We start from the raw sequence: 18,204 nt of genomic DNA on the forward strand, positions 1-18,204 counted from the left end.
TTAATTTTTTAAAAATTATTGCATTCCCATGATCGGAACTGACGTGCCCAACAGAAGAAAAGGTAAATGGTCTCAATCTCAACTCTCCGTGGAGGAAATGTAAAGAAGCTAGCAAAAGATCAAGTTCAAGGGAAAATACAAATAGGGCAGCTACTGTTGTGAACTTTTCTGAGTAAAATGGACAATCATTAGCACAATGTTTCTACAGTACAATAATTAACTGTCAGGTACAGGGTTTACTGTTTTTTTTGAAAAGCAACTAGGCGTATGGCCCGCGCGTTTGCGCGGCTAGTATTGAAAATTCAAAAATTTACATATTGTTATATCCTTACTATTTTTTTAAAGATTGTACTATTTGTTACCATACATCATTCTATTCATTATCGTAAATTATGTCTTATTGTTGGTTAAAATAATTCAAATATGATCTACCTATAATAACAATTTGATTTGTTGAGCTTCAATAATATTACGCATATAATTATTCTTATTTTCTTTTTATTTTGATTGATTGTTGTTAGCTTTAGTTTTTATTAATAGTATATGTTTGTAACCAATACATAGCTAAATGATATTTTATATTTAATTTTTCATAATGGCATTGGTGGGTAATTTTTAATTAGGCACATGGGTACTTTAGGCTAATTTTTATCGTAATGGCAGTGGTGAGTAATTTTTTTATTTTTTTCTTTGATTAACGTGTGAATTTCTAGACCTTGAGAGCGAACGTAGAGGCTCCGTTTGTTGGCCAAATAATAAGATAACTAGGCATATGGCCCGCGCATTTGCGCGGCTAATATTGAAAATTAAAAAATTTACATATCGTTGTATCCTTACTATTTCTAAAAAATTATACTATTTGTTACAATACATCACCCTGTTCATTATCGTAAATTATGTCTTCTTGTTGTTAAAACAATTCAAGTATGATCTACCTATAATAACAATTTAATTTGTTGAGATTTAATAATATTATGCATAAAATTATTCTTATTTTCTTTTTATTTTGATAGATTGTTGTCAGTTTTAGTTTTTATTAATAGTATAGGTTTGTAACTGATACATAGCTAAATGATATTTTATATTTAATTTTTTATAATGACATTGGTCGGTAATTTTTAATTAGGCACACGGGTATTTTAGGCTAATTTTTATCGTAATGACAGTGGTGGGTAATTTTTATTTTTCTCCGATTAATATGAAAATTTCTAGCCCTTGAGAGCAAACGTGAGGGCTCCGTTTGTTGGCCAAATAATAAAATAATAGATAGATTGTGCTTACTGTATGTGTGAACTCCACAATAATAAGGCTTTTTGCTTCGGAGGCAGATGCCCCCAAACTGTGCAGAAAGCAAAACTTCTGTGCTGGGGAATCATGAGTACTCAGTCCTTAATTGGGCGGCAAGTGGCAAAATATTGCCTGTTTAGCTAAGAAAGGAACGAATATCCGTTGAACAGTAGCTTAATGAAGTGTGAGGGCACATGCTCCCCGAAGATGACAACAGCAATGCTCATATGGCCACGTTGGTCAGTCGCTCTCACGACAAGGATCAATGAGGGAAACCGAGATGCTCGGTTTTTCGGTTCAGTTCGGTTCCTCGGTTTCACATTGAAAGGTTTCAAAAGACATGTCAAAGTCAAGCAGGCATATCTTTTGCCGTGTGGCCGCGTTGGCTATATATTCAAGCATGCTATTCATTTCCAGATGCAATACCAAGCTCCCGACCTCCCCCACAACCATTGCCCAAGCTCAGGACAAGATCAAACCACTTCTTCGACAGGCACACTAGTAGAGATACCAGAGATGGAATTCACGCCTGTGCTAATCAAGGTTGTGGGCTTGATCTCGGAGGCCTGCCGCACCGTGGAGAAGCTGCCGGCGGCGCCGATCACCAGCGGCATCGTTCAAGCTGCAGCGGCGCTCGCGCTCGCCGTTTTCAAGTCGCCGTCAGGTATTTTCGTTGGTCATGGAAATGCGCCCTTGTACCTGTACTACTACATGCTCATCGCCGTAATAATCTTTGGATTCGTCGAGGCTTCTGCCGGCTTCTACGTGACAGGCGACGTGACACGGCGGCGCGCCGTCGGGATGACGATCCTTTGGATCTCCATTTTGCCCATTGTCGTTGTGGCTGGGCTTGGAGGCTTTGTCATCTTGAAATGGTAGCTAGTTGCAGTCTTGCAGACCCTGTCGTATTTCACGTACTCTTGTTGCTGTATACAAATTCAGGTTCTTGTGTTTGTGTGAGCGTCAGGTTTGATGCGCTTCCATTGTTACCTTGTAGAATAACTTGTCCAAACTTGACTTCGTTTGTGAGATATAAAAATAACAAATTTCAAGCCAGAAGCTATCCAGATGATTTGTTAGAAATTTGTTATTTTTATATCTCACAAACGAAATTGAGTTTCGACAAGATATTTTACAAGTTTGTGTATCATCATATCATCTATATGTGTGATTTTTTTGGTGAATTTAGATGACTTTCTTATCATGGTTTGCACGGATTTTCACGAAGGTTGTGGTTTCCACCAGATATGTTCCCATTATATATTTAGGCTATTATGTTGTATGCAGCGGCTGATGTTGTAACGGAAAAAAAAGTGTCATGCGGCTATGGTTTGTCATCTGTGTGTTTCCATCTCTGTTTACTATCGAATCTTTTTTTGTTATCATCTCTCTCTCAGAAAGCAGGGCAAAAGCAGAGCAACACGGTACTTTAAGGAAAAAAACATCTCTTATGAAAAACTAAAAACTACAACAACTTATTAGGTAAAACTTGATCTCTTTGCATCAATCAAGATTACTACACCAAATCACTCAGAGAAATTTAACTACACAATTAGAGAAAACGCACCAAGTCTCAAACGTAGTAGCAGACACACATATGTCAGCTCAAGTTCATAAAGCACAGCAAGCGAGTTGCTTACAACTGTAACAAATATTTTCACTATTTTGTACACCATATTAGCCTCCAAGTATAACCGGTAGATTATTCCACTATGTAACCCGTCTAAAGCTAGATGAAAAACTCGTGGCTCGCTAGCTAGCTCGGCTCGGCTCGGCTCGGCTCGGCTCGGCTCTTCAGTGGCTCGGCTAGGCTTGTTGAGAAATATTACCGAGCCGAGCTAAGTAAGCAGGGGCGGAGCCACAGCGGGGCGCGCAGGGGCCTGGCCCCCCTTAATGCTCAAGTAGCACCACTAGTGCTCCCTAATGAAATGTATTAATCAAGAAAGAGCCCAATTAGAGTGTCAACTTCCACATTTTCAACTTGATGTATGCAACCATCCAGAACTAAATACGGTGGCATCACTTGCTGATATGATAAAAGGACTGGTTAAATTGGGTAAAAATTCCATTTATCCGATGTCTGACAGATTGAGGTTAGTGGTGATCTTCCAGTTTCAACTGCAACCGTGGAGAGAGTTTTTTTTAGCTATGAGACTTTGCAAGACACGCCCACGGTATAAAATGGGAGATGATTATTAGCAATGCTCTATTTAAGTTAGTATATGTGCTTGTGTATGTATCATGTTATTTTTGTCACTCGTGCCCATAACCTTTTGCCCCCCTATCCAAATTCTGGGTACGCCCCTGTAAGTAAGTATTTAGCTCTGTTTCTTAACGAGCTAGCCCGCGAGCCAAAACGAGCCGAAAACTAAAGCCCATCTTCCAATCCAAATAGGATTCGATCCATCTAAACCTGAGTCCAATTCGCTCGTCGGGCTCAAACTCTAACCATCTTGGTTTGTGCTACTTTCCCAGCCCCCTCCTTTCCTTCCCAGACTCCGCCGACCGCCGCACGGCCACCAACCTCCCGAACTCTCCACCCTTCCCCACTCCTCCGTATCCCTCCGTCTTCCCGACTCATGGTGGGCATAATTAACCGAGAACCGAAAACCCGAAATAACCGAAACCGAAAAAATCGGTTCCATGTTCGATTCCAGAAACCATGGAACCGAAATAACCAAAAAAAGTTCGGTTCCTACTCTCGATTAAAACCGTATTAACCGTAAGAACCAAATTACATAAACCATGCATTTTGTAAGAGTACTGTGATGTGTCATATTTCAATTGCTATGTATTTCTCTTACCATATCATTATTGTTCTCTTCTCAATTATTACAGAGGAAGTATTGTCTAAATTTACTATAAGACATGTACATTTTTCTTATTATCTTAGCTTCTACTAACAAATTTTGGTTAGTTTGGTTAGAACCGAAACCGAACTGAAATAACCATAATCGAGAACCGAGGTACTCGGTTTAACCGATCGGTTCCTATTTCTTAGGAACCAAATTTCTTAAAAAAAACGAGAAATTGAACCAAACCGAACCAAAGAACCGAATGCCCACCCCTATCGGTCACCTTATTTGATAAACCTGATCCTGTCCGCCTGAAAAAAAAAACGATCTTGGTGAACCGATCATGAATTGTACACCTTCTTGGTGAACCAATCTTGTGCGGTTTCGGTCTCGGATTAAACATGTCTTAGTTGTTAATCAGTTGTCGTTTGTCGGTATGTGATTACTTAACTAAAGCACGCATCTGCCTCCCTCTGTCTGACACCTGAGGTTATTGACGGGGAGATGGCTGCCGGAACCGTGCGGCTTTCTGTTTAAATCCTGGATTTATCGGTTATTGTACGAGTATCAGTACCCTTTATATTTGGAAGAGCAATTAAATTCCATGGATGAAAATGACGTGTCCAACGAAAGAAAAGGTAAAAGGTCCATCTCGATGCTTCAGTGAGGAAACTACTAGTAGGGCCCTGATATAGAGTACAATCGTACAAAACAACTACTAGTAGGCTGTTAAAATTTCAAAAGTAATTAGTGCAGAGTGCTAGCTGCCTAGCTTATGGGAGCTCAGTTATGTTTAACTGTAACTCTAAACTTAGCTGACTGCGCAGAAAGGGTGAACTTCTTCTCTTTCGTTGGAAAACAGGAGAACTTCAGCAACAGGGAATTTCGGGTGCTCTACCCTACCAGCGTCCAACCAACGACCAGCACTCCCATCCTACTGTACAGCCACTTTTTTCCACGACTTTTCTTGCAGCTGGGTCCTGCGCGTTTACACCTGCAACCTCCCCCCTCACTTCCCAATTCCCATGGCTGCGCGACCCTAGCCAACTGCATTATTGCTCCTCCTCACCTCAACGCCTGTTTCACCTCCCTGTTTCACCTCCTTCGCTTCGCTTTTGCTCAAGCGCTGTTTCCGCCGCCGAAGCGATGGAGGTGGGAGACCCTCACGTGCAGGGGCGAAGCTAACATAAAAATTGTGGTGGTGCACTCATCAGGTAACAAATAAATTTTTCTTGTGATATATGGTAAATATTTATAAATTTAGTGGTAAAAGTTGGTTTTACACTGGTGCATGGTGCCTGTGCACCAGGCTAGCATACCGTGGCTTCGCCCCTGCTCACGTGGAGGCCGCCGTGCTCTGGCTTGCGCGGACCATCCTGGAGGTCCTCTTCGCCGGCAAGATGGAGGCGTGGATTCGCCAGGTTGGGCTCACCGATGACACCGGGAGGCTCAAGTCCGAGATCGAGAGGGCGGAGACGGTGGTCGCTGCTGTGAAGGGGAGGGCGGCGGAGAACAGGCCACTGGCCCGGTCGCTCGGTCGCCTCAAGGAGCTGCTCTACGACGCCGATGACATGGTCGATGAGCTTGACTACTACAGGCTCCAGCACCAGGTGTATCATCCCATAATTTTACGGAATGTTATAATCTTCAAAAATACGAAATTTCAAAAACTTTTTGCGTGGAAGTGATAGTAGCTAGGATCACTTAAGGGATAATGCTATTTTTTTTCCAAATTCTTAGAATTTAAACTATAATTCTAACACAAGGACCTAAATGATAGTGTGCCACATTTGGATTTGGAGTTTACTTGCCTCTACTTGTTTCAAATTCGTTTGAATGACTTTTGTTTGAATTGTGTGGTATTTGATTTGAATTAAAACCATTCAAATCAAATACAAAAAGCTAACCTAACCCTCTAACTGAAACGGGTCGAAACCCACCTAACCTAACCGGCCCGACCAACCTTCCCTCCCCCGTTCGGCCCAGAAACCGCCGCTGCGGCCCGGTCGCGCCGCGGACGCGCCCGCACGGCCCTACCGGCCTGCTTCGCCCCGGCCTGAAGCACCGCTCGGCCCAGCACCCGCTTCGCTTACCCGTTCACCGCCCTGGGTCGCTGACAAGCCGGCCCCGCCTGTCAGCTTTACCCCTCACCTCACGCCCGCCGCGCCTCCCCTGCTTTTTTTCCCCGCGGCGCGTCGTGACAGCGTGCGGAGCGCCTCGCCGCGAGGCGCGCTGCCGCGCTGACGCCACCACCTGGCACGGCTGTCGGCTTGACTACCCGCGCGCGCGCGATCCCGCCTGATCCCACGCCCAAAACCCTAGCACGGAGCCGCCCTGATGCCGCCACGCGTCCTCCGTCGCGGCCATCCCATTACCGCCGTTCCTTTTCGACATCTGGGCCAAAACCCTAGCCCCCCTTGTCTATATGAACCCCACGGCCCCGACGCCTAAACCCTAGCTACCAGGGGATTCCCCCTTCCACCACCGCCGCCAAGAGAGAGGAAGAAAGGGGAAGAAACAGAGGAGGAGGGGAGAAGAGGGAAGAAGAAGGAGCCGCCGCCGGAGCTTCCCCACACCGGCGCCCGTACCCCTGCATCGACGTTGCAGCTCGGCACGGCACGGCCTCGACAGCACCCAGCACCGAATCGCCGCTGCACCGAGCACATCTTCCTCAGACCCGACGGGTGAGCGCCGTTCGCCCTTTGCCCAAATCACAGCTCCGGTGAGCCTTGGCCGCCGTTGAGCCGCCGGTAGAGAGCCCTAGGAAGCCTCGTTCCCTTATTTGTGCGCCTGCAAGAACCCGTCAAGCCGCGCTGCCGTAACCCGCAAACCGCCGTCGCCTACCCTGTCCTAGCGCCGCCGGGCCTAGCGCGCGGCCACGCCGATGTCCGCGCGCGTGCGACAGCCACGGCCAGGCCACCAAGGCGACGCCTTTGCTCGCCTTGGGTGGGCCCGTGCCGATCCGCACCGTCGGCGTGCCTTGGTGCTGCCGCGGGTGCTGTTCGTCACCGCCCCTACAGCCGCGGAGTTCCGCCGTGGCCTTGCCACGACGGAGCTGCTCGCGTGCGCGTTCTTGGCCCAAGGCCAGGCCTTCGCCTGCCTGGTGGCCGAGAACGGGCAGCCGCCACTGCCTCACCTGACTGCCATGGCCGCGCCGCCGCCTTGCCGGCGTGCGTGCGCTCGGGACCGGCCCAGACTGCCTTTGACTCTTCTTAGACCGCGTGCGTGCATGCCACAGCCAAGGCAGAGCCTTTGCTCGCCGGAGGCACGGGCACCGCCGCCATTGTCGCCTCGGACAGCCACCCCGACGCGCCGTTGCCGCGTCATCGCCGCGCCCACACCGCGACGTCGCGTTCGCGGCGTGGCGAGCCTGCGCTGCACACACGGCCGCACACACATGCCTGTGACCGCACTGGATCGGATGGAAGCTGCACCGGATCTCGGAGACACCGACAAGCGGGGCCCAGATGTCAGCGACTGAGAAGAAAAGATGAAAAAGAAAAGAGAAGGGAAGGAGGAGAAAGCAGGCCGATTCCAGCCTAGAAGACCCAAGGAGAGAAGCCCAGGAGGAGATCCAGCCCGACGACGCGCTGCTCTTTTTCTTTTTCTTTTACACGGCACTAACACGCGGGTCCCACCTATCGGTGACACCCGCTGACTGACCGGTGGATCCCACCTGAGACCGACGACCGCTGACTGTTGACCGGGTCAACGCTGACGTCAGCATGGGTCATGCTGATGTCATCATAGCCGCTCCCAGGAGCGGAGCCAGGAAGTTGATTTTTTCATTATTAGGGAGGGCCAACCATACAAATTTATATAAAAATTTAATCAAAATTTAAATTTCTAATGTAAATTTGGGGACCAGGGGGGCCAGGCCCTGTCCGCCCCCCTGTCTCCGCCCCTGGCCGCCCCCATGACGTCATGCTGACGTCAGCATGCCACGTGGCACGCCCAAAGGCTGCCACGTGTCACTGGTTTTTCCTTTTATGTTTTCCGATAATCCTTTATTATTTTCAGAAATGCTTTTAGGCTTTGAAAATTGATAATAAATCAACCGTAGCTCCGAAAATTATGAAACCAGTTTTATAATTCTTCTAAAATCATGACCTACGCATTAGAGTAGGAGTTGCTATGATTTGGATCTTATTTTGCGGAGTTTTGTGCATTTTTGCACTTGGACCCTTATGCTTTCCCGTAATTACAAATAGGACCTGACGCCGAGGCGCAGATCGGAGGCTACGACTACCCCGACTTCTAGGAGCACTACAAGGAGGCCCCAAGTTCACGCCCATCCATGTTTTGAATACCTATTAGGCATTGCTTGCTAGACACGCTACGCCCCCAAATTGAGTGTTGAGATGAGCTTGCATAGCCATTTACTACAGTATTCCTTGTTTCCCATGTTTATCATTGTTGATGTATGCTATTGCTACTATGTGTGTGAGATTGGGGTATGAGAATATATATATGGTATAGTCCTTGCGTGCTGGGAGTTGCCTCCACATATATAGGAGTTGGGGATAGGTTACAGCGGGGCGAGCAGACCCTTTCTCCGACCTTAGGGTCGGGAGCTAGGGGTTGTGTGTTGGGCACGACCCTGTGAGCACCTGTGATGGGTGACGAGCACCTGTGGCGGGTGCAAGGCTGTTCCCGTGTGAACATGAGTTGGGGAGTTGAGGTGGCGATACCTGTAATGGGTGCCGATCGCGAACCGTGTTTACGGAACGCAAACTGTGGACGAAGACGCTCGCCCTTGCGGGATTAAGGACTTGACTTTGTGGCCCTAGTGACGGAATTATGTCAAACGTGCACACCACTTATCCTTTATGAGGGGGGACCCAGCCCGAGCTAGCTATGCGCGGCACCGTTACTGCAGGAGGATAGTGTTTCAGTATCAGGGGGAGAGGGCTGGACCCTACCGCCCCTGATCGCAGGATCCATGGAGATTCCATTCTAGATAGCTTTACAGCCCCGGGCGACCTACTGCGAGAGGACGCGCCCCAGACCGGGAGTAGGATGGTGCTGTAGCCGTTAGTTTCGTTGACTGGTGCCTCGGAGATAGTCGGAGTTGCTTGCCGGCTGGATTCGGGTCGAGTGGGTACAGGTGTACAACCCCTGCAGGGTGAAAACTATACGTATAGCCGCGTAATCGGTCATGTACAACTCTTGATCTGGCTCCACACTGTAGTTAGATCCACATATACTTTTCTACCTTCCTCTAGTCCACTTTCCTGCTCGGATAGCAGCTGAGGTGTGGGAAGAGGGAGTTCCCGCACCGAACTTGGGTTGTTGTTGTAGCGGAAGTTAGTTGACCGGGAGTCCGGGTGCCGGAGCTGCCCGCGTCTGAAGGAGAATGGATGACTTGTTATAAATGCTTGCATAGGAAACCATAGCATTTTCTTGGCATTGTTTTTACCTTAATGCATCCACTTATTGCTTCATGCGGATGGTGACGTGGACCTATCCCATCCTTGGGGATAGATTGGATAGATGCAGGGTATGACTCGAGTACGATAACAATGACGACGAGTGGTACGACCGAAGGTGTGCTACACTCAAGGATGCCTGTGGAGAAGAAGATTCCCAGAGGAGGACTAGCAAGAAGTCTTAGCTACCGATACACTTTCTGTTTGCACCTCATTTAGCCCATCGGGCTTGTACTCGGAGATTATTACTGTTATCCCGAATGCTGTAATAAGTTAAACCCATGAATGTTCTGTAATCGCTGATATGATTGTGATTTCTGCCTGAAATGAGTTCTGTATGTGATAGCGACTGATCCAGGGACTATCACGACGATGGAGGGAGTCGGGTTGCCCTTTCGGGAACCCGGTTCGTTTCACCAGGTCCAGGGAGGTATGTGTGTGGATGTGGATGTTCTCTGCACTGCAGTCTGCACAGCACATCGTTGCTTGTATGATGATAGTAAAGGAAAGCTCTTAGCTGACGCTTTTAATCTTCACATGCTGTTTCCATTTTGTTTGGCGCAGGTATGATTGCTTTGGATAATCAGCCCCATGGCACGGATTTAAATGGTGGACCGCAGCTAGTTGATGGATCGAGGGACAACTCTGGCATACTGAATAGAAACGACCGCAAGAAACGGTCCAAGGCATGGGAGGATTTCAGCATAACTGAAGAAGACGCTGACGGAAAGCCTGTGAAAGCAGAGTGTATTCACTGTCACACGGTGGTTAGATGCGAGACTACTAAAGGGACATCAGTTCTGCACAATCATCTCAAGAGTGAGAATTGCAAGAGAAAATGTGCTGCAACTGAACAAACGCCAATACCTTCAAGGTACTGCATATCTTGAGGATATCTGCTCGCAGAATCCACATCCTTGCATTGGCGCAATTTTGCATTATCGAATTATGATTACTTTTGGACAAAAATAATGAAACTACGACGTTCCGGAACGGCACCTTGGGATAGGCAAAAAATAAAACAAAAACAAACGATGTGTACTTATTTAAATTATGCTAGATACAGTTCTGAAATGCAGTTATAAAGCTAAAACAATGAATTACAGTTATAAACTTGTAGTAACCAGTCCATGATCTTTTTCCTCCTGTAGTGATGACATTGGTGCCCAAAATGGTGCCACCATTTCACCTCATCATTCAGACAGAAGAAAGAGAATGAGAAGTGATGAGGTGTTAGCACACAACACTGCAGCTAACACACCCCTCTGGGACAAGGCAGAAATTTGCAACAGAATCCAACAAGCGGCTCATCAGTTACAAAAGGCTATCAGTGAGGTTCAGAAGCTACATGGATCAGGCTCTGTTTCAAGTTGGAATCTCTGTCAGAATACAGCTCCAGATCCATGCCGAAGAACGTCAAGTCTTGTTCAACGTAAAATGTACGGGAGAGTTGATGAGAAGAACTCCATCATAGAGCATATGAGAGGAGACAAGCGTGACAGTGTGATTGTTCTTCCTATTGTAGGCATCGGAGGTATTGGGAAGACAGCGCTCGCTCAAATCATATACAATGAACCAACTGTGAAAAGCTTGTTTGATAACAGAATATGGATTTGGGTGTCTAGCAACTTTGACGAAGTGAGACTTACAATGGAGATGCTAGACTTTGTTTCTCAAGAAAAGTGTGTAGGTATAAGCAGCTTGGCTAAACTTCAGGAGATCTTGGTGACTCATGTCACATCAAAAAGGACTCTACTCATGTCACACAAAAAAGGACTCTACTCATTTTGGATGATGTCTGGGATGACATTGATGGTTCCCAATGGAATAAACTGCTGGCCCCTTTGAGGTCAGACAATGCGAAGGGTAATGTGATAATTATTACCACAAGAAAATTGTGTATTGCAAAAAGGATAGGCACAGTCCTACCCTTTGAGTTAGGTAGTTTGCAGAATGAAGATTTCTGGCTGTTGTTTAAAGCATGTGCATTTAGTGATGAAAATCACAAAGAGCACCCAAGTCTAACCATCATTGGTCAGCAGATCGCAAAGAATTTACATGGTAACCCGTTAGCAGCAGAAACTGCAGGTATGCTTTTAAGAGAACAGCTTACAATTGACCATTGGAGTAACATTCTAAAGAACGAAAAATGGAAATCCCAGCAGCTCAATGGAGGTATCATGCATGCATTGAAACTTAGCTACAATGAGCTGCCCTACTATTTACAACAATGCTTCTTGTATTGTTCTATATTCCCCATCAATCATCAGTTTCTTAGCAATGAGCTGGTCCGTATTTGGATCTCACAGGGATTTGTTAAATGTAGCCATTCGACTGAGAGATTGGAGGAGATAGGGCAGAATTATCTCACTGATTTGCTGAACTCTGGCTTCTTTAAGCAAGTTGAAACTGAAGATCCCACTCTAGGTGATCAAACATTCTATGTTATGCCTCCTCTTATGCATGATTTTGCAAGGCTGGTTTCAGGAACTGAATATGCAGTTATAGATGATCTAGCATGCAGAGAAGTACTCCCAACTATACGTCATTTGTCAATTCTAACTTATTCTTCGTACCATGAAGATCAATATGGGAACATACTTTGTAATGTGAAGTTTGAAGAAAAATTGCAAAGAGTAGTTAATTCAATGAGAAAATTGAGGACATTGGTCTTGATTGGGAAGTATGACTACTACTTCCTCCAATCCTTGCAAGGCATATTCCAGAAGCCACAGTGTCTACGGGCGCTGCAAATTTCTGCAGCATATGCTGATTTTGGTTATTATGCGTGCAATTTGGTGAATTCTACTCATGTTCGATATCTTAAACTTAGGGGCAAAGAGGACAATGAAGTTTTTCCTGAAACTCTGAACAAATTCTACCACCTTCAAGTATTAGATATTGGCTTGGATAGATATGCTACTGTTCCTAATAGTGTGAATAATCTTATCAGTCCACGCCATCTTGTTGCGTCGAAGGCAGTGTACTCTTCAATCAGTAGCATTGGTAAAATGACCTCTCTTCAGGAACTGCATGATTTTAAAGTTGATAATTCCACTAGCTGTGGGATGGCACAGCTTCAATCCATGAGTGAGCTTGCTTTTTTTTTCACAACTGTGTCTGGGCACGTTTTTCATTAAGAGGGTAGAAGCAGTAGTACAAAATGGATTGGTTCCGGAAGGTGAAACCAATCCAAAGCCCGACACAGTCACTCAATTACATGGCCAATTAAATCGCGACCAGCTGGAAGTCCTAAAACCGAAAGAACCAGCTCAAGCTGCCTAAACCCCGCGAGAGACCAAGCTAAGATCTCGTCTAGAGCACGCCGAACGACCTCATCAACCGTGCGGACGCAGCGATCGAAAGTTCTGTCATTGCGTTCTTTCCAAACGATCCAGCTCACCAAAATCACTAGAGAATCGAATCCTCTTCTTCCCGCCTTGGGCACCTGCTTCCGAGCCTCCAATCACCATGAAGGGAAGTTGAGTGTGTGCATGTCTGGTGTCATTCTCTCCCAGCCAAGCTTACGTAGTATGTTGTACCAAATTTCCCGGGAGAAAGGACATGTTGTTAGGAGATGGTCAATGGTTTCTGAGGATTGAGCACAGAGCACACAGGTATCATCGTCCTGCAGGCCATGCCGCTTGCGTCGAGCCGCGGTCCAGCATCTGTCATGAATCACAAGCCAAATGAAGAATTTGCACTGTCCCGGAGCTCTCGTTTTGCGGAGTACATTAGCCCCCTCAATCGGATGCTCACCATTGAAAAAGGCCAAATATACCGAGGCGGTAGAGAAATTCCTGTCCGGCGTCCACTTCCAGCAAATCCTATCTTCTTGATTCTCCAGAAGTGTGGTATTATGTACTCGGTCCCAAGTTTGAAGGTACTCAAGTAGTACCTGCACCGTGAGTGCCCCCGAGATGTCCTGGATCCACTGGTTGCCTTGTAGCGCAGCACTAGAGGGGAATTTCACCTGCCTCCGGAAATTAGAGGGGAATTTCGCGTGCCTCAAGGAGTTAGTGCTGAAGGACAGCTTAGGTTTGGAATCACTACAGCTATGTAACTGTACAGCACTGGAAGGCTTGACGATCAAAGATTGTGCATCACTCGCCGCGCTAGAGGGGAATTTCACCTGCCTCCGGAAATTAGAACCACAGCGCAACCCAAGTCTGAAATCGGTTGAGCTACGTTTCTGCACAGCACTAGAAGAATTGCTAATTTACGAATGTGAATCGCTCGACTTACAAGAGGACTTGGGGTCCCTCAGAGGTCTCAGATATTTGCACTTATTCGACTGCCCTGGTTTATCCCATTATCTGGGGCGCATGTCAAGTCAGCGCCGCTATGAGGTGTGCGCTGGACTGGAAAGGCTTCGCACCGATGATTACTCTTTCCTCACCACGTCATTCTGCAAGTGCCTCACCTCTCTTCAACGCCTAGAGTTTACCGATCCTGAGGGGGAAGTGACGAGATTAACAGATGAGCAAGAGAGTGCGCTTCAGCGCCTCACGTCCCTGCAGGAGCTCCGATTTGAGTATTGCCGCAACCTGGCAGATCTTCCTGTGGGTCTGCACAGCCTTCCCTCCCTCAGGAGGTTGGAGATCATTCATTGCTGGAATATCACAAGGCTCCCAGAAAAGGGTCTCCCACCTTCGCTGGAAGAACTGGAGATTGCCTCCACTCGCAGCACGAAGCTAAGTGATGAATGCAGAATGCAAGCAACAACAAGAAGCAAGCCAAGGGTCAAAATTCATGGCACATATGTGAACTGATTACTGGGTGGTTGATATCAGACTTGTATACCGGCACAGTGGGTTTCACTCTGTTTCCTTCGTAGGTATACCTCTTCCGTTAATCATGTTATCTTCAGGATTTACATTCCTTGATGTCTCATGAAAGTAAGCCATCACTTTGCAGGCTTTCAAGCTGCTGTACGTTCCTCTACTGTGATTGACCGTCTTCCGGATCATTCTCATGTAACTGCATGTTGTTCAAGAAACCGTTCACTCGTCCCCTTCCCTTCGGGATGACTTGTTGCAGGGCTCATGTTTGCCAGACAGAGGCCAGAGGTGTGGTTCTTTCTTACCCCGAAGCATAAAAAACTGAATGCTGAATGCTAATTATTTTGTTCACAGTTATTCATCTCATCATGCAAACTGAGAACCCAAGACCTTATTATTTCTATTTTCTTGACTACATACAGAAGGGATCTTTGTCCATAAAAAAATGCGGTGCGAGTATGAAAAAGGCACCCTCCAGCTCTCAACCTCTCTCGTGTGATTACCAACCAACTATGCCAGAAATCAGCTTGGCTGCCGGGTCTGGTAAGGGGGAAAATAGGAAATCAGCCTGGGCTAGTGAGCATACAGCTAGACAGCTAGTCTGTGAAAATTTGAACATCTGTGTGTGATATGCCACCTTAATAGTTTTGAGTGCGTTTTGTCTTATTCTGGGGTCTGACGAAGGCAAATGTGTTGTCCTTCAGATCGTGCTTGTATCTTCAGGTTATATTGCTCCACCTCTGGAGCCTTTCTGTAAGTAGTGGTGTGATAACTGTGCTGCATGACTGCATGAATCTAATAGTCTGCACAGCTAGGCTCAAGTTATTGTGAACTCAAGGTGGACGCCGTTTCCATGAAGCTTTGTGCTTACAGGCCTACACAACTCATCAGAGCCGTATGAGCAACGTGCCTGAACCTTGACCTTTGTGTCTTTTGGGTTTCATCTCTAACCTACCCCAACTCGCTTGGGAAAAAAGACTATATTGTTGTTGTTGTTGTGTATGGGCCAAAAGTTACCGGAAGGAACACAAGGAATATTTAGAGAAGATAGCAGAAACAGCTCTTCGTTCCAATTTGTACCTCATCCCTTTTAAGTAATGTTGTTGCTTGGATCAGTGAAAACAATTTGCGCTTCAACCTTTTATAATTAATGGAATTGCATTGATCATGAAAAAGCACTTGCTGCACAACTAATTTAGCAGAAATTCCAACACTGCATCTGCACATTTTACTGGCATTTTATACCTGGAAAAGCTTCCTGAAATTCATACAGCAGACCAGAAACTCTCAAGTTACCAAACAAAAACAGACAAATCCACCGCTTTGTGTTAGACAATAAAGCAGAACATGAATTTGTTGATATCTGAGTGGGACAATTTTCACAAAGGCAGAAACCAACACAGATCTGCAAGTCCACTGAAACTTATCTCAGTACTGGTCTGTCCAAAATGAGTAACTTAATCATAGTCATCACCATACAAAGATACCATGTTGTTACTTTTAATACCATACTTAATGAGATGCACAAGCACAACTCATCGATTATCAACTCCATAAAGAGAGCTGCACCAGAACAACCGTACTACAAATAACAGACACTAGGTCTAGCCACGTTCAACTACTAATCTACTATAAAGGTCCCCCTTACCATCCAGCTTCCACCTTCAATTTATATACACATGTCTCCAGCTGTGCCATCAGATACTCACAACGCCCATATGTTATCTACTAACTGCGTTAACTACTAAACTGAAGCAGTCACCCACATCTCAGAAAAAACAGCTTACAGAATACCTACAATTCCTCTAACTCTACTCAAATCACTCAAGAACAAGAACTCGCACCCTAGAAACCCTTGAATTCCCTATGGTTACAGTGACCTCCCCTAGGCCAAAGAGTGAGCATTCCCAGCTCCTGAGGCACTGTCCCCTGAGCTCCCAGACTCCGAACCTGTAAAAGAAGGAAACCCATTTTTGTCAAAAGTCAGTTCATGAGGAAGTTGGATTATTTTTTCCTAAGTACAAAAGGTGGTTGATCATACCACTGGACGATGAGGAGCCACTGCCAGAACCACTGGACGATGAGGAGCCACTGCCAGAACCACCGGAGCCACTTGCAACCTCAGCATCCTTCTCGATCTCCATTGACTGGTAAGTGGCTGTTGGCATCTCATCCCCAATATCTACATATTCATCTACTTGTTCAGCCAATGTAGTTCTCTTCATAGGGTTCTCACTCTCCTGTAAACAATACAAAAAACAGACTAGCATGAGATCCCAAATCATTAATTGACTAAAACCAAAAACAAATCTGATGCTCCAATTGTCATTACCGCATCATCATTGCCAACCAATGTAGCCGCACCATTCACTGGTGCAGTGTCATCCTCAGCCACAGCAGCACTTGCGACATCAGCAATGCCTCCATTCACCATTGCAGTTCGCTGACTCTTCTTGAGGGCCTTGTTGAAGTTGGTGACGAATCGATCAAGCTCCCACTGCGTCTCAATGTCCATCTCATCAATATCCAGCTCAATCTCATCCCCAAGCATCTCCGGGTTATTGTTCCTCTTCCTCACAATCTGCAGCACATTATGCATCTTCTCTTCGGGCAAGCTCTCAAGGCCCAGCCTCAACATGTTCTTCTCATCCAGGCTCATCTCCCTCTTGTTAGTCTCCCTCGCCTTCGGCTTCCGCATCTTCCCGTTCCCTGTCTTCGGCTTCACCTTCGCCTCAACTATCGGGGGAGGTGGCAACTCGGCTGGCACTGGCTTTGGTGGCTCAAGGCGCTTGCACTCTTCCTTGAACCAAGCGACTGCCTCTTTGTACAACTTCTCGAAGGACGCGAGGAGGGCGCCAGCGAACGTGTGAACCTCATGCCCGACGGGGTTGTACCGCAGCGCGTTGGAGAAGGTGAGGCGGACGTCGGCGGCGAAGGCGTCGTGCGAGGCGTACCTCCCGGCGGCGAGGTTCTCCTTCACGGTGCCGAGGTCCATGGGGCGCTTGATGACGGTGTGGTAGTCGTGGAGCCCGAGGCGCTCGACCTCCACGGGCGCGTTGAACCACACGCTCCGCTTGTCCTTCCGCAGCTTGGTGAGGATCTGCCCGCACCGCTTCCGCATCGCGCCCCGGAGCTTCGCCGGCGGCGCGGGAGGGAGCTCCCGGCGCGGCGGGTGGCCCTGCTCCCGCCGCTCCACCTGCCATGTGTCGATGCGTGAGAGGAGGGCGCGGACCTGGCCGAGCTCGCCGGCGAGGCGGTCCCGGAGCGCGCGGGCCTCGCGGTGGCCCAGGGACGCCGGCTTGAAGGCGACGTACCCGACCGCCGGCGAGGCCGCCGCCACCGCCGCCCGCCCCTTCGACCCGTCGCCGCGCTGGTGGACGGGGTGGTCGTTGGGGCTAGGGTTGGGCGGTATGGGCGCCAGTGGGGCGCGCCCCTCCCCCCAGCTGTGGTGGTGCGCCCCGCTCCGGCCGGCGAGGAGGGCGGACGCCATCGCCGGCGCCGGCGAGGGTTCAGCGACCTCGATTGGGGCGCGGCGCTCGCAATTTGGATCCGGACCCCAGTCACGGAGCACGGCTTGCACGGGAGGGGTGAGGCCGCGCGAGGCCGGAGCGGAGCTGCGGAGGAGACGGGATATCGGAACGAGGGAATGACTCTATTTCGGGGCGGGACACGTCGCCCCCATTTCACGACCGTCTGATCGCGGCTGATCCGGCCGTCGAGAATCAGCCACCTAGGCGAGTCAACTTTTGCAAAAGAACCCTCCAAGTCTCCCTAAATCATTGCTCGATCCAGGGAGGCCCTCCCCGCAAGACCGTGAACAGTGACAGCGCTCGTTTACAGACCGCTGAACTCAAAAATATTTTAATACGAAGAAGTGAAAATTCAGAAATCACGTGGATTTTACAAAAGACG

General features: G+C 47.6%; 1 protein-coding gene, 1 long non-coding RNA gene and 1 pseudogene across 3 annotated transcripts; 2 read left to right on the forward strand and 1 right to left on the reverse strand.

Annotated features, from left to right (window-relative positions):
• The first annotated feature begins 1,803 nt into the window (after positions 1 to 1,803).
• Positions 1,804 to 12,605, forward strand: LOC120681331 (annotated as a pseudogene).
• Positions 12,606 to 14,195: 1,590 nt separating this feature from the next.
• LOC120680739 lies at positions 14,196 to 15,214 on the forward strand. The gene is made up of 3 exons (XR_005677782.1): positions 14,196 to 14,348; positions 14,429 to 14,580; positions 14,647 to 15,214. It is a non-coding gene; the product is annotated as an uncharacterized LOC120680739 (long non-coding RNA).
• A 490-nt stretch (positions 15,215 to 15,704) lies between these two features.
• LOC120680738 (transcription factor GTE2-like) lies at positions 15,705 to 17,914 on the reverse strand. 2 transcript variants are annotated; one of them, XM_039962265.1, is made up of 3 exons: positions 16,625 to 17,914; positions 16,334 to 16,532; positions 15,705 to 16,242 (listed from the first exon to the last, which is right to left on the reverse strand). In XM_039962265.1, the coding sequence occupies exons 1-3, from the start codon at positions 17,780 to 17,782 to the stop codon at positions 16,178 to 16,180; spliced, it is 1,422 nt and encodes a 473-aa protein (XP_039818199.1). In that variant the 5' UTR covers positions 17,783 to 17,914; the 3' UTR covers positions 15,705 to 16,177. The 2 variants fall into 2 exon arrangements, with proteins under 2 accessions (XP_039818199.1, XP_039818200.1); XM_039962266.1 differs by having other exon boundaries at positions 16,364 to 16,532; positions 16,625 to 17,909.
• Positions 17,915 to 18,204: the final 290 nt, after the last annotated feature.

The sequence above is a fragment of the Panicum virgatum genome, chromosome 7N (genome assembly GCF_016808335.1).
Source record: "Panicum virgatum strain AP13 chromosome 7N, P.virgatum_v5, whole genome shotgun sequence".
In the NCBI taxonomy this organism is placed as follows: Eukaryota; Viridiplantae; Streptophyta; class Magnoliopsida; order Poales; family Poaceae; genus Panicum; species Panicum virgatum.